Source organism: Mesitornis unicolor, unplaced genomic scaffold (assembly GCF_000695765.1).
Source record: "Mesitornis unicolor isolate BGI_N332 unplaced genomic scaffold, ASM69576v1 scaffold7, whole genome shotgun sequence".
Lineage (NCBI taxonomy): Eukaryota > Metazoa > Chordata > Aves > Mesitornithiformes > Mesitornithidae > Mesitornis > Mesitornis unicolor.
The window spans coordinates 27,132-42,025 of NW_010195464.1; the positions used below are offsets into that span (position 1 = coordinate 27,132).

The window sequence follows — 14,894 nt, forward strand, 5'->3', positions numbered from 1 at the left end:
CCCGCGGCCAGCCACCGGCCAGCCCTGGGATGGAGGTGTTGGTTGGCGCAGCTGTGGGGATTTCACAGGCTGCGCTTCAGCGTGGCCTGGCGCGAGCGGGACGAAAGGGAGGAAGGGGCCATTGTTTTCCCAGATAATTCCCCATGACGCAGCCTGCAGCCGGTGTGGTAGGAAACGCTGACCCGCTTCCTGCCCTATCACAGGGACGTTTTTCCCAATCCCCGCAGCCTGGCACCGTCGCTAGTGGGAGGGCCGAATAGCAGCGGAAGCCCCTTGGCACCCAGCTGGAAGGGCTGCAGTGCAGCACATGGCAGTGTCCCCATCTGCCCCCAGAGAGGGCTGTTGCCACCAACAGCTGGCACCCAGAAAACCCATCTGGCAGGAGACCTGTGTATTTGACCTGGACCTGGGGTCCTACAAACCTTGTTTGTCCTTGGGACTGGGAAATAACTTTTTCTCTGGGATGGGGGGATTTGCAGTGGTGCCTGAAGAGCTTGGGAGCACATAGGATTGTGCTCCAAAGCCACTTGGTGCTTGTTCATATAGAGGAGGTAGTTTCAGGTAAGGGGAGGCTGTTGAAGGAATGGCATCATTTTGGAACTGAAGCAAGATGAGACCTTTTCAAGTCCAGAAACAGCACCCTGACAGAGAAGTTTGTGCAGTTGCAAATCTATTTTAGCTTGGGCTTGCCACTCTGCCAGCCCCTCTGTAGACATACAAAAGGGGAGTGAGGCTGGTATTTGTGCAAAGTGATTTAGCTATCATGGTATCAATTTATAGTGGTAAAATATTCCTCTTGAATATCCTGCCTGGAGCCTTGGGAGCTTTCATACCCTGGCTTCAGACCGAAATAGCCACTGCTGTTACCCCTGCTTGCTGCTGACTGCAGCCCAGGGGCCGGCATCAGGGGACCGAGGCAGCGCCATGGCTTGCAGGAAGGGTGAGGCAAGCACTTCTGGCTCTGCCTGCAGATACCAACCAAAGATGCCTCCAAAAAAAAAGATCTAATATTAGTTACACTCCTCTGTACTACTGACAAAGAAAGTGCGGGTCGTGCTCTGGCTGGATAAGAGCATGTCCTTGTGTCTGACTGCCAGCTCTTCCTTTGCAGACAGACTACTGCTTACTGCTTTTGCAATCTTTGATTCTGGGACTTCACAGCCTTAGACATGCTGCGAACTCTGGGCATCTCAACTGCATGAACCAGGCACTGCCCCACACATGTGCACAATACAGCAGAGTAGTTGTACTAACATTCTTTTTGCTTGCCTGCTGGTGTGTGTTTGTGGGAGTGTCACGTTTCTGATTTTTTTTTCCAGTATTAAGTCACATGAATTCACATAAACATGTGATTCCAGGAGCTGGGGCTTTAACAAAGCTGCTGCACAGCACAGGGCCCAGATTGGCAGTTCTGGCAAATCCCAAGGTAAATATATTGACACTGAGAACTTATTATCCTTTGATCTTAGGATCATGAAAGCACTTGTTCTTTGCAAACTCCTTCCACAGCTCAAGCAGAAAGAGCATCACAGCATGACAAGAAGTGCTGGAGAATTTGGTTTATCCAAATGCCCTTCATAGTGTTACCGTTCTTGTAACACTTGTCTGTAGCCTCCCAGACTATGCACCTTCTACACTGTTCTTGAGATGGCATTTTTTCTATTCTGATCTTTAGACACCAGCTTCTGCACCAATATCTCTATTTAATCTGTTATAAACTCCTTTATACTCAGTGGACTTTACCCACATGAGAGCTACTACAGATGTCATGACATTTTTGAAAGCTTTATTTATGGTCTGGAATGTTATTACATGGCAGAAAATCCAGCTGGTAGCCAAAAGTGGGCCAAAATTTCCTGTGTGGATTCTGTGCCTGAGTGCATGTTGCAGTTCTTGAGTCAAGGCACTGATGTGATTTCAGTCTTTTTCCTCCATCTGTCTGTCTATTTTCTCAGCATTTGTTGGAGTTTAAACATTTTTGATGCCTCCATCACTCTGTTAAACTAATTTGGGCTTGGCTGACAGATTCAGAGGTCCTTCATGGGGGGTGAGAATGTGCCCACATGGATGAGGAGTATGTAACTGAGACGTCTTACTTCGTTAGGAAACCAGATTCAACAAAAAACCCCTAAAACACCTAAATTACTTCCCTTTCTCTAATTCTTGGTTAATGTTTAAATGTTTCCACAGTACAGGTTGAGACATGATTTAAACTTTGAGCCTATTTGACCTAAGAGTATAACCCCTTTACCCTAAAACTTCTGCCTCTGTCTTTCATTAAACCAACTATTTATGTGCACGTCTGAAATGCTCTCCCACTTGTGGCCCCCGAATGGTGGGCTAGCATGTGTATGTAATGCTGATATAAGATCACTGATAGTTTTCCCCACGGTGCGATATACAGCCTGAAGTAATTTTTTTGCTAAAATCTGCAGTTTCTGCCATGGGAAAGACTATTTTTATGAGCGCTATTATGTGCTTTGAATGAGATTGCAACAAAAGCAGATTAGCTAATTACTCCAGGGTCTTTTTTCATTTGGTGTGTGGGAAAGCTTCATGGTTGATGTCCATATGCGTCAGTCAGAAAGCCATGGGAGAGCAGTCCTGCCACCTCACACCTTAATGTCCTGAGCTACCCCACAGATTTCAAATGAATTGTAACTCATGAGTGTGTTTGGATCCACGCCGTTCTTCTCCGAGGGATCCTATGCGCTGCTTGATGCCGTAAATAGCATTTGAGTGCCATGAAGTGAGATGACTCCCATCTGTCAGTCTGGGAATGCTAGCCAACTGCCTAAGGAAATCTGGGGACATAAAAGTGCTGTAAAGAAAAATCTGATGGCGAATTTAGTCACCCTTGTTTCTAGTGAGTGTTTATCCTGTAACTATAGCTCTATGAAACAAATGCCGCGAGACGTTCAAAGGGCGGTGAAGGCTCACTTTACTGCTGTAGAAGTCAGTGCCTGTATGGAGTGGGAGGGGGATCTGGTTGTGTTAATTAGAGCTGGGAACCATGGGCCCAGCACGTTAAAGGCCCCATATTATCCTGTGCCATTGGGCGTTAGCCCTGCAGTGATGCCATTCCCAATCTGTACAGCTGGCTGAAACATTTCAAAATGCACATTTTGGTCCCATCTTTAGCCCTGGATATTTCAGCTGCCTCTGTGAATGTTAGTCCTTTCTTCTGCCTCCTTTAGTTGTGCTCACTCCTTGCTTTAAGTCGAGTATCTTCTCTGAGCTGAAATAAGCCCTGAATGTTTTTATCTCTGCCCCATGGCTGCTAATTCCCAGCCTGCTTAACTAGTGATGGGGCTTTGAAATTTCTGCAGTTTTGATAGTTCTGCCTGTGACTTGGAAGAGTCTTACTTAATGTCTTATTTAACTTGCATTTGGGATCTTTCTTTTAAAATTGTAACCAGTGTTTCTAAGTATCTGCTAGTACCTCTGGAAGCCCCTAGTTTGCACCAAACCCAGAACATCTTGGTGATATCTCATACTTCTGGCCCTAAAGAATCTCTGACATTTAGCTGTCACTATGAACAGTCTTTTGTATTAACAAGGGTCATCTTCCCACCTTTCTTGTGGAAATTTCTTATCTGGAAAGTCCAAAGTTGTTCATCAAAGATAGCTGTGAACACCAGTCTTAGCTGAAAGAACAGATACGGCCCTGCTTTCAGGAATTGCAAGGAGTGCTTCAAATCTGTAGTCTTGCATGAGAAGGTAGGTCCTGTGGCTTACTGTAAGCTTGCAGAAGCTCCCAGGTGTGTGGCAGCTTGAGCTAACAGCTCTGGCAGTGTTTCTGAGCTCTTATGTTCCCAGCACATTGACTCTGAAATGTCCTGCAGGTCAGTCTGAAACCATCCAAGGACGGGGCCAGGGGTCCTTGTTATGTGTGGAGGATGCTCACAATATTTGGTGGTCGTAGTCACATGCTCTTCAGCTGACACCACATGCAGAGGCCACCACTGCTCGCTCCAGGCTGCCCCATCACCTCCCACCTGCATGCCTGAGCACCTCTGATTTTTGCCTCTGCTCCTTTGCATGCAGGAAATAAGGCACATAGGAAGTGCACACAACCGGAGCGCGGTGCCCTTCACTGCTGCCACAGCTTCTGCCCCCAGAGTGATCACTGCTCAGTACAACAACCCAGCAGGCCTCTACTCCTCAGAGAACATCCAGAGCTTCAACTGTGCAGTGGAGTCAAAGACATCACCTGGGGCCACGGAGCCTACCAAGCCGTAAGTATCTTCCTCGCCTCCCCTCCCTGCCCGGGCCCCGAGGGGAAGGCTTCAAGAGTCATGAGTTCACTGTGAGGGTACCAATTTGTTAACCAGAAAAGCTCTTTTTTCAGGACAAGGAACAGAGGCACCAGCATGGATGTGGTTCCCAGGGGCAGGGCTTGGAGGAGCGGGGAATGTTTCATGAGATGCAGAAATGAAGTTAATGCTGTTGTGTTTCTTTGTTTAGCAGAGACCGACGCAGTTTCCGCGTGCGTTCAGCATGACATACCAGCCCGCTGGTCTGAACAGGTGCCTGACAGCTTGTTACGAGCACTTTGTAAAGTTAGCGTTTTGTGCTGGCTTTGTGGGCAATGCTGGGCAGGAAGGGTACCAGCTAGCGCAGGAAGCACACACGTCCCCGTTCCTGGCTGCCCTGGGATTCATAGACAGGCTCTGCCTAAGTTTGGATCTTTGTATTTTTTTATTATTGAACCTTGTTTTTCATACAAGTTTTAAAAAGTAGCTGAAACATTCATACTTGTGTGAGCAATTTTATATATGGGATTGGAAAGGGTCCCAACCTTAAAAGGACCTATTCATTTTGGTGGTTGCATCTGATTTTCATCAAAGACATTACTTTGTCCCAGAACTCCAAAGTTCCTCTTTTTTCATTGGAAGCAATAAATCAGGAGCTTTCTTAAATCTTTCTGGCAGTGTTGGTCAAGTTGCTTAAGTGCCCTAAGTCTCTGTATTGCAGTACCAAACTGCTGGGAAGACTGTGGCCACTTCTGCAACAAAAGCTGCAAGACCAATGCTTTAGGGGACACTCAACTAAATTCCTGACTTGTGAATGGAGAGACCAAAGTAACTTCAGCGTCTGCTCTTTCAGGCCATGAAGACCTGAGACTGTGGTTTAACACAGCCTTGCACTGGCAGCTCCGTCTGCAGCATGTGTCCTTCTAGGTAGAGGGCTGCAGCTGGCAGATGAGGTGACAGATGCTTGTTCCTCATTTGCTTCTGGTAGACTTCAGCAGCCTCATCCAGGGGCTAAGCAAAGGCAGAGAAAGGACAAGGGAAATCTGACTTTGTGTGAACCTGATGGGACCATTTGGCAGTCAAATACCACCTCTGGTCTAGTCTGGAGTCCCCTCCAGGTGAGAGCACTGTCTGGAAGCCAGGTGTATTTGACTGGAAACTTGTGGGTGATCCCTTTTTCTTGCAGGGATCAGCAGAGAGGTGGGTTTCTTCTAATGCTATGGCTCACTGTGCTCCTTCAGGCAGGAAGGTCCATTACCAGCTCTGCTGCATGCAGGGTACATGGCATCTCTTTCATCTTTCCCCTGCTGAAACACAGCAATTTGCAAATGAATGCTGAGGGGACTGTGGATGAGACCTTCAATGATAACACGCTTTTGTTTACAGAGTCATCAAAATAAAATTAATTGCTTCTCACTTTCAGTGAGAGCCACGGGTCTCACCTTGCCTTTAAAAATCCACTGTGGTCTCCCCAGTGCACAAGCACAGGATGTGGAGGTTCTCCCTTCACACAGCCTTCCAGCTGCCTTTATATTCCTGCCCATCTGTTTTGCTGAGTTATTTATGGCCAACTTTGCTGTGGGTTTACCCGGCTTTTATCTACATCTCCATCCTGCACCCAGCAGACACACAGTCTGTCTGAACCAGACAGCCTTATCCTGCCACTGCACGAGGTGACATGACACAGGGACCTGGTCTATGGTCCATCCTTAGAGGATGTGTGATGTAAATCAGGGCCCTGTTGCAGACAGAAACACTAGCACACATCTCCATGGGATTTGGTGTCACAAAGCAGGTGGGGAGGGCAGGAAGAAGCCCCACTGCTGAGCATATCTGTTTTGGAATCAGAGGTGAGACTGCCCCTCAGTAGGGTGCTAGCTTTGGGAAGGGCAACAGTGAAGGTGTCACGCCTTGGCTAGACATGAGTGTGTGGGACCATGAGTGTGTGCTCAGGTAGCTAGTTCATATTGAAACCCCAATGCCATGACTTCATTGCTTGTACCACCTCTGCATTTGCTCATCAGTAGAGTGACTGCATTTTAGTTTTCCTGTGAGTGCACCTGGAGCGTGAGACCAGAGCCAGAGCATTAGACAGAAGCCTTTAATGTGAAAGTCATGTATTCAGTGATGTGTTCCTCTGGCACAAGGAACAGACAGTATTCATTCTGCAACTGCTTGTATCGCTTGGAGTATTTAATTTAGTCCTTCATTAATTTCTTCCTTCTTTCCTTTCTTCTTCCTCTGCGTTTTTCTCTCAATTCCACAATGTAAAACCGAAATGAACCCCCAAACATCCACAACTCAAACCACCCCTGTGAATGTGTGGGCCCGTAGCCACCCATCGCTGATGAGCCCGATGCAGGCTCCCGTCGCCTCCATCTATAACCCTCTGCAGGCGCAGACCTCCGAGTCTCTGCAGCGGAGGCACAGCACCTCCTCCGTCCCCAGCCAAGTCCGAGTGGGGCCAGAGCAGCTGAAACGCGCAGCCCAGGTCTGCCCCAAGAGCCCTGTGGAAGTGGAGGTGCCGGGACTCAAAGTGCTGCACGTGCAGTTCAATTCTCCCCTGCAGCTCTATTCGCAGAGCAACATCATGGATTCCCTGCAGGGGCAGATCTCTTCTGTTAGCCCCGATTTCCCCAGGTAACCTGCCTGCTGCCCCTGTGGCCAGCTCGGTGCATCCGTTCATCCGCATCTCAGTGTCCACAAGTGGCTCGTCCCTGTCTGTGACTCACGGCGTTGCCCAGTCACAAGGAAACAGCATCTACATGTCACCTTTCCGACATTAGTGCATGACTCTTCACAGGAGCTTTCTCTGCATTGTGTTTGTGTCCAACGCCACAGGAAACACCAAAACATCATTTCAGTCTGTCAGTGTGTCCACTGCCTCTGCGCAGCAGGGCCTTGAGAGCAGCTAGTGGCTTTCCTGGAGGAGCCACCTGCAGCAGGTGGATTTGCTGGGGTCAGGAAAGTGCTTTATCCTGAAAGCTGGTGTTTCTTCTGCACTGAAATGACTGTTGTTGTTTGCAGCTGGAAGGTGCTGACACTTCTGTCCTTGTGCTTTTGTTTCACTGGCTGCGAGCTGGGCCATGGGTGTGCTGGGCGGGTTTCATTTCAGACTGAAGCAGGTCCCCATGGGTCTCCACCTTTGGCTGATAACACTCATGAGTTTGAAGCATCCTGAGCAGGCACCAGGCACATGGAGGACCTGGTCTGTGTTCACACCCCTGCCCACTTGTCTGCACAGGCTGCTGCTCTTGAGGCTGCATCTTTGCCCATAGGAGTGGAGGATGCAGGTCATGCTCTGAGGTCTGCAGGACCTGCAGAGAGCCTCAGCATCACAAGACCTGGGTGCTCTTTGGTGTTTGCTTTGTGGCGGTTGGGTACCAGCTGGCCTGTGCCTCTAAATGACAGCCCATATGGTCTTCAGTTTCAAAATGGGTGAAGCAGAAAGCACATTTAGACAGCTTGTGGGAGGGCTCCAGTCAAGGCTGAATTGTTCCAGGAGATGGGAACCTTCAGCAGAGTTACTCTGCTATGTTACCAAGCAGCTTGCAGCTACATGACATGGTCTAGGAAGTTGGTCAGTCCCATGGCCCCCATGGGACAGAATAAAAGGGCACAGTCAGAATTTATATCCCCTTGGCTGCTCACAGTCCCCTCCTGGGCTAAGCATCACATGCTTCAAAGCAGAAAAGTTGGTGTCCTCACCCGTGGCCACATACAGCCAAGCTTTGCCATGTGCCAGCAGCCAAGAGATAATGGGAGGGTGTGGATTTACTCCTGCCTCCTTACTCAATCCAGTTACTTGCTGTCTTGTAAGTCTCTGGCTTGTAGTGGATACTGTGCACACCAGGAGTGGTCACACTCTGCTGGCTGTGCTGGTCCTGATAGCTGATAATGCTCACAAAGGAACGAACTGTTTCATTCCAAAAGCGAGTGCTCCAAGTACTGGGCCTTCCTGCGGCCCAGCTTTGAGAGCCTTGTAAACTTTACAAAATGTGCTAGCATAAAATAGTAAACTGACATTAGTAAAGAATGAGGTGTGCTTTGCTGAAGACACCATGCAAGGCTATGTCTTTATGGTTTTTATTGCCATCATCTTGCCAGTTTTCAAAGCTGAGTGATCCGTTGTTACTCAGTCAGTGTTGCAAGTTCCCCATGGTAGAAGAAGTGAAATCCAGTGAGGGTTGTGTGAGTCAGAAATCCAGGAAAGGTTGTTGGAGTTCACCACAAAGCTGCTGCATCGAGGAACTGCCAGGCATGGAAAAACACAGGAGTTGCTGGTGATTGCAGCAGATAAAGTACCTGTGAAACAGGAGATGCCATATATCAGCCAACATATGGAGACTCAGTATCCTGCAGGCATGATTCCTGTGCCTGTGGCCTTGCCCATTCAAAAGATGCATGTGCTTTTTGATGTGGTGGTGGTTGATTTTGGCTTGGGTTTGGGTTTTGTTTGGTTTTTTTTCTTTAAACAGCAAAGCCTTCTGCCCCGGTACAAGTTCTAGCATTTGGGCCTTTTTATAGTCTTGTATATGCAAGTACATCTATAGGGTGCATACCTGGGAGAGTTGATCTGTATGTTTTGCACACTCACAGTGCATGGTTGAAATGTGATGGCTTTGTTTTACTCTCATGCTCTTTAAGATGATTTAATCTTTGTTTCTTGAATGCACGTTAGTGGAACATTCTTAGTATGCGAACTGCAATGACAGGCTTCTTGCGTAATGTTTTTATGGGTGGACTGAGTGATGGGAGTGTATGAATTTACACAAGATGAATGTAATGTGGAACATGGATTCCTTTGGGTTAACCTAGGACATTTTCTCTGTAATTGAAGGCACACCTTTATTTTATTTTGGATGAGAGGCTTCAGTAAATGAGATTCAGGCTTCAGGGGTTCAACTGCTTGCAAGTCTAATGTGCTTCCAGCTCCACTGAAAATTACTAAAGATGGAAACATTTTATGAAATTCTTTTTATGGAAATGGCATTTTATAACACGTGCAATGATTTTACCTCTGATGCTTGAAGAGTTTATTATGTAGAGTAACTCCCAGATGACTCGGTTGCGTATTGGCATGGAAAGTATGCAGTTGCCTCCTCAAGAAAGATTTCCTCTGCAATTTAGTCTGAACTTCAGGATGTTTATGTACTTTTCAGGCAATCACAGGGTGCAGGGACGGTGAAACCTAATAGACCATTTTCATTTATAGGGGTGCATTATGTAATTGAGCTGTCAGAGGAGACTTGTCAGTTGTATCATTTTTCCAGAGATGTTTTATTTCAGCCACAGAATGCAACACAGGCAGGAACCTCCCATGTCATTCAGTCCATCCCCTAGCTTACCATTTGGTCAATTTAAACCATTGATTTAAATCATTCCCAGCAGACATTTGTCCAGACTCTTTAAATGTATGGAGTTTGCTCACCTGTCCATGACAGTCTCCTCTGGTAATCTGGTGTCTGTCCAAGGGCTTTTCCCAAGGGATAGTCTGAGTATCCTCCTGCAGTTTTAAGCCTGTAGTATATCCTGTACCCACTGGATGTGGAGAACATCCTCCAGCCTCTTTTTTTTTTCCCCCCCCTAAAGACCCTTCTGGTGGCACAACGGGTACCCTTTCAGCCACTCTGCACTGTGAGCCCCTGAGTACCTCGGGCTCTAGGCTGAGGGTGCAAGACCCTGGTGACAGGAGCGGCAGCAGCAGCACCCCAGGAGGCAGCTGAAAGGAGGACTTAGTCTTAGCAGACAGAAATTTCCTCTGCCCCTGGCCTGCTTGTTAACCTTAGTTAAATGCTGTAAATGGGCTGTGGCTCAGAGTCTTCACCTACAAAATGGAAATAATAACAGTCCCTTGAAAACCAGTCAGAGGGTCTTTTAGTTAGATCCTACAGCTGTTACTTTGTGAAGGTGACCTTTCAGACCAATTCATAGTGCACTTGCAAAGATTTCTTTTGGATGGAATACACTTTACTTAGTTTGAGATTCACAGCAGTGTAAGGTAGCAGTCTAAGGTAGTTTATGCATGCAAGGAACATGCATAGATGGCACAGCTACTGTATGGGATTCCCATCCCTGCACATGAGTTGTTTTCTTGTTAGCAGCAGTGATTCCTGGCCAAAAAATTTTCGTTTCTGGACTATATAGTAACTGTGAAGCAGGGATAACACCTGGTGACTGGCCAAAGGCAGTCCATGAGAGCCCATTGATAGTGGCATATGCGGACAGCCCAGTGTGCCGGTCCCACCAGGGCTGCAGCTGCCTTGTGCGAGCACATCCAGCACCTCTCTGTTTCGTGGCATCCTGTTGTGCATTTGTTTTGCACGTTCATTCTTCAGTCATATGATGCATCGTGAAAATTTTGCTACAGGGACTGGCTTTAGTTTTCAGCCATTTAACAAGCGTCTGCTCTGTTCCTTCCTCAGTTTAGATCAGCATAACCAGCCCCCAGGCAACATCGTAATAGACAGAGAATCTGAGGTTTACAAGATGCTCCAGGAGAATCAAGAGTCGAATGAGCCACCCAGACAATCTGCTTCCTTCCTCGTGTTGCAAGAAATTTTGGAGTCAGAAGAGAAAGGTAAGCGCTCCTTGCACATCTAATCTGATTGTGCACAGCTAATCTGATTGTGCACCTGATCCCTGTTGCCATTCCTTAGGCTGTGTACAGCGTTTAAGAGTAACATCTAAAACTTGATTTTCCTTCCTTAGCTGGTGATTGTTCAAGGTAGCATGTGTAGATGGTTTCCACAGAAACAACCCTTTCGCTAACTTTACTCCTTATTTTCTCACTGTGGTAAGTTTCAGTGTCTATGGGCCCATGTAATTGCTTACTCATTAAGAGAGTGCTCAAAAAATAAACCCCTACAACATTTAGTTATCAAGAAGGAATTTTGGAAGTTGCAAAAACTCTTCTCTACTTTTTAAGTTTTGCCCCTTTAAGATAATATTCACTAACTAAAGACCTCTTAGAGTCAAGACTTTGAATGGTACAAGACAAGGCTCTTCAGTGAGTCCTTAAGCTTCTGATCTCCGTCCCTAGACACAAGAAAAATTATCCGCTTCTGCAGCTGAATGTAAAAATATAGAAGCTGGGTTACAGTGAGCAGTTCATAGCTTTTAATCTCTGAAACTTCACTCTGCTTGGCTTTCTTGATCTAACACCTGGACTTGTGCAGTTCAGGGCTATAGACTTTAAGATAAAAAGCCAATTAACTTAGCTGGGGGTCAAATAATATTCTCTTCTACCACTGAATAAAATAGAATAAAAGAAACAAATAAAAAGGAAAAGAATTCCAAGAATGATTTTTTTTTCCTTAGGCCAGTTGAAACTTTGTCTTTTTTTGCTATTAGCTTGGCAGTGGAATGTTCCGTTTCATCCAACGAAAGCCTCGTGCTGAGATATTTGCCACAAAGGGAAACAGATCAACCAAGTGCTGGTAGGTCTGAGGGATGTGTAAGGAATGAGCAAAATGAAGGAAATAAGGAAACAATAGGAAGAAAGAAACCAGGTTCTTGACTTTAATATGCTGTTACAATACCTACCTGAAAGCATCTTTTAAATATTGAGTGTTTACAACTTGCCCTTCAGGGTTCAACTCGTGCATGGAAGGGACTGAAGTAGCTGGGACTTCACACACATCCAAGGTCCTCCCCTGTGCTTAGTAGTGCTGAAGAAGATAAGAAGCAAAAAGCTTCTCTATTTTATCTTTCTTTGAAGAATTGCAGCATTATTGGGATTCTCTGGCACCAGGTTTGCCTGCCGGACCACAGGCCAGGATAGGCTTTGGCATTGCTCCACCGTGAACTGATAATCACCCATGCGGAGCAGGGCTGGGAGGTTACGCAGCCCCAAAGGAATGTCTGTCCCGAGGAGACAGTGCCCCTGCCTGCCGAGCCGCTCGACCAGGCTCTGACACCACTGCTGCTGAGTCAGATCATGTCCACGGTGATAAAACAGCAGATAAATAGCACGTTTGCTGGCTGCTTCTCCGAGCCTGTGTGCAGGCCATGGCTCGTGAGCAGCAGCAGGGAACTATCTCCTCGGCTGGGACAGGTCTCTTGGGGCATTGCTGGCTGTATGGGCTCTGCTGACTTGCACCAAACCAGTGCCTGGCCCTAGACATGGGGTCGGTGTGTGGGGGCTGGGGTGTGGAAGCACCACAGCTGATCTGTGTTCAGACCCTGCATTCTTAGGTGGAGAGTGTTTTGCAGGGCGGAACAGGTTATGTTTCCTGTGGATATTTAATTAAGCTGGTTCCTTTAAAGAGTTTTAAAAACATGCTGTCAATGTTGATGGAAGGAATGTGCTGGTTGAAGCAGAGAGAATGAACAGAGGTGATAGGGAAGAGCCTGAAAATGTGGTTGCTGCTGCTTCCTTCCCAGCAAGGGTCACTCACAGTAACTGGCAGAGAGCAGGTGTTTCCTGTGGTGTTTGGAGGGCACATGGGCTGTGCCTCCATTGGAGAACTTGCATCTATAGACCAGCATCTCTGCACAAAGCAGGGTGCAAACCTCTGAGCTGAAGGCTGCTCCAGAGGCAAAGCAGCACAGTGTCACCTGCTCCACGGATGAGTGGTGGCACTTGGGCTGCTCTCTGCACGAGGCTGGGTGACAGGGAGGTGCAGTGGGCAGTTCCCCAGCTGCTCCCCTCAGCTCTCCTGTGGTGCTGCCCCAGGCTGTGATGTGTGCCTGACCCTGCTGGTCACCAGAGTGTGCCTTTGGAGAGTTTGTCCTTCCCTTACACCAGGAACAACTGGTGCAGTGTCCTCTTGGCTTGACACTAGTCAGAAGGGTTTTATCAGCTCCCCTCCTCATCTGGTGTGGCACAGGTCTGCCCATCACCCCCTCTGTTTCTGGTGAACCATTGTGGGAGTCTCTGCAGCCCTCCTTCCCCTGTTGCCTGGTATTTAACCTCTTGCAAAAGTCACATAGTTAAGACTAGTCATAGTCTTAGTAGTCATTTGGTGTCATATATAGTGTCATTCGGTAAGAGGCTCCTTTTTCACTGCAAATATTTAAAGGTTTGCCTTGTATCCTGCATCTACAATCTACTGCTGTTGTAGGCATCCAGGTCAGCAGATGTCTCATGTGAAGGATCTGCTGGACATCGCTGCCCCAGAGAGGTTGCACTAGGGAGATACCGTCCCTTGAGCATGCCACACAGGGTAGGAGAGCACAAGGATAACCCCAGTGTCCCAGGGCGCTGCCACAACAAGGAGTTTGTTTGAACCAATTCTTTCAGGAGCCTTACAGGAGCCAGCCCCACCACACACCAGACAGCAGGCTGGAGAATGGCTTTGACAGTCCTCCCTCGTCTGCCAGGACACCCACCTCCTCTTTCTGAGCCCAGATCTGGCAATCAGCCTGACCCTACGTGTGTGATCAGGACACAACAGGCAGACTTCTGTGCTGTCAAGGCTGGGGCTGAGGCTTTGCTTTGCTTTGTGCATCTATGCATGCGAGATACACCAGCTGAAGTCTGGTAGGCTTTTAAGATGAGAAGAGACAGTATCATCTCATTTGATTGCCTACAGTCTCAGGCCCTTGAGTTTCCAGGGCCAGGTTCAGCTGTGTCCCTTGTCTCCCTCCTCCCCACACACCTCAATCCCTGCCTCCTTTCCGTGCATGACTCCCTGCCTCAGAGCTGGGGTTAAAGAACATCACCCCTCTGTAGCAGAGCATTTGCTTGGGAGGAAGAGCCTATAGCCACGCATCTCACATGCTCTGAAGCACTCTCCTTCCACCCCCAGGAGACCCTACCAAACCATCTGGATTTAGGAGCGTCAAAGCCCCCACCACAAAGGTGGCCTCATCGATTGGGAATGCCCAGAAGCTGCCCATGTGCGAGAAGTGTGGATCTGGCATTGTGTAAGTAAGCCTGTCCCTGGGGTTGCAAGCTGGGGCTGAGCAACCCATACCTGTGCAAAAGGCTGAGGTGCTACACCCGAAACACTTCACCTACCCACATCCAGTGCATCCAGGAGCTGGTTCAAGGCATGTTTGTTCTCACCAGTTATGATAATGCTAACTCTGCAGTTCCTTGCAATGAGGCGGGAGTTGGGTTTCCCTCTACAGATCCGTGTCAATAGAAACCAAAACAAGTCCCTGTGAGGCAGACCTTGAAACAGTTGTTGCCGCAGTGTTTTGCTTCTGACGTGAAATTGTGTAGAGATTTCCATTCAGAGCCCGGGTATTTAATGGTTCTCATGTCTTGGCACTTCCAGCCGTGGAGTGAAGACTTGCCCTGGTGGTCAGAGGCAATGCAGACTGGGAGAGGTGCATTCTGCTCCCCACGCTGCTGTAAGATCACATACCTCTGCTGTGTCTGCACAGACATAATTTTTGTTGTTTTTATGTGGGTATGTCCAACTTCTGGCAGGGCATGGGTTGGACATAGAGCTGATGTATGATAAGTGTGACATTATGAGCGACCCAACCCATGTCTTTGATTCACCATTCGGTTTCTCAACCACAAATTCTTACTACAACCCCCTTAGCTTCACAGTTTACTCCAGCAGTCAAGTGCTGGTAGCCTACCTGCATCATCATGGAAGAACTGAGATTTCTCTCATGCTGCCCACCACAAGCTGTTAGATCGTTGCTGAGCCCCACTACGCTGTGATCGCATAGGCCTGG

At 47.8% G+C, this 14,894-nt stretch overlaps 1 protein-coding gene across 2 annotated transcripts in view; it reads left to right on the plus strand.

Annotated features, from left to right (window-relative positions):
* Window positions 1-14,894, plus strand: part of PDLIM1 (PDZ and LIM domain 1) — a 32,216-nt gene that overhangs the window by 16,073 nt on the left and 1,249 nt on the right. The window contains exons 3-5 of one of the 2 annotated variants that reach the window (XM_010188102.1): window positions 4,048-4,238; window positions 10,682-10,836; window positions 14,009-14,126. In XM_010188102.1, coding sequence (XP_010186404.1) covers window positions 4,048-4,238; window positions 10,682-10,836; window positions 14,009-14,126 — 464 coding nt within the window. Of the gene's footprint in view, window positions 1-4,047; window positions 4,239-6,503; window positions 6,897-10,681; window positions 10,837-14,008; window positions 14,127-14,894 lie in introns of those variants that run through there. The other variant, XM_010188101.1, reaches the window with a different exon arrangement.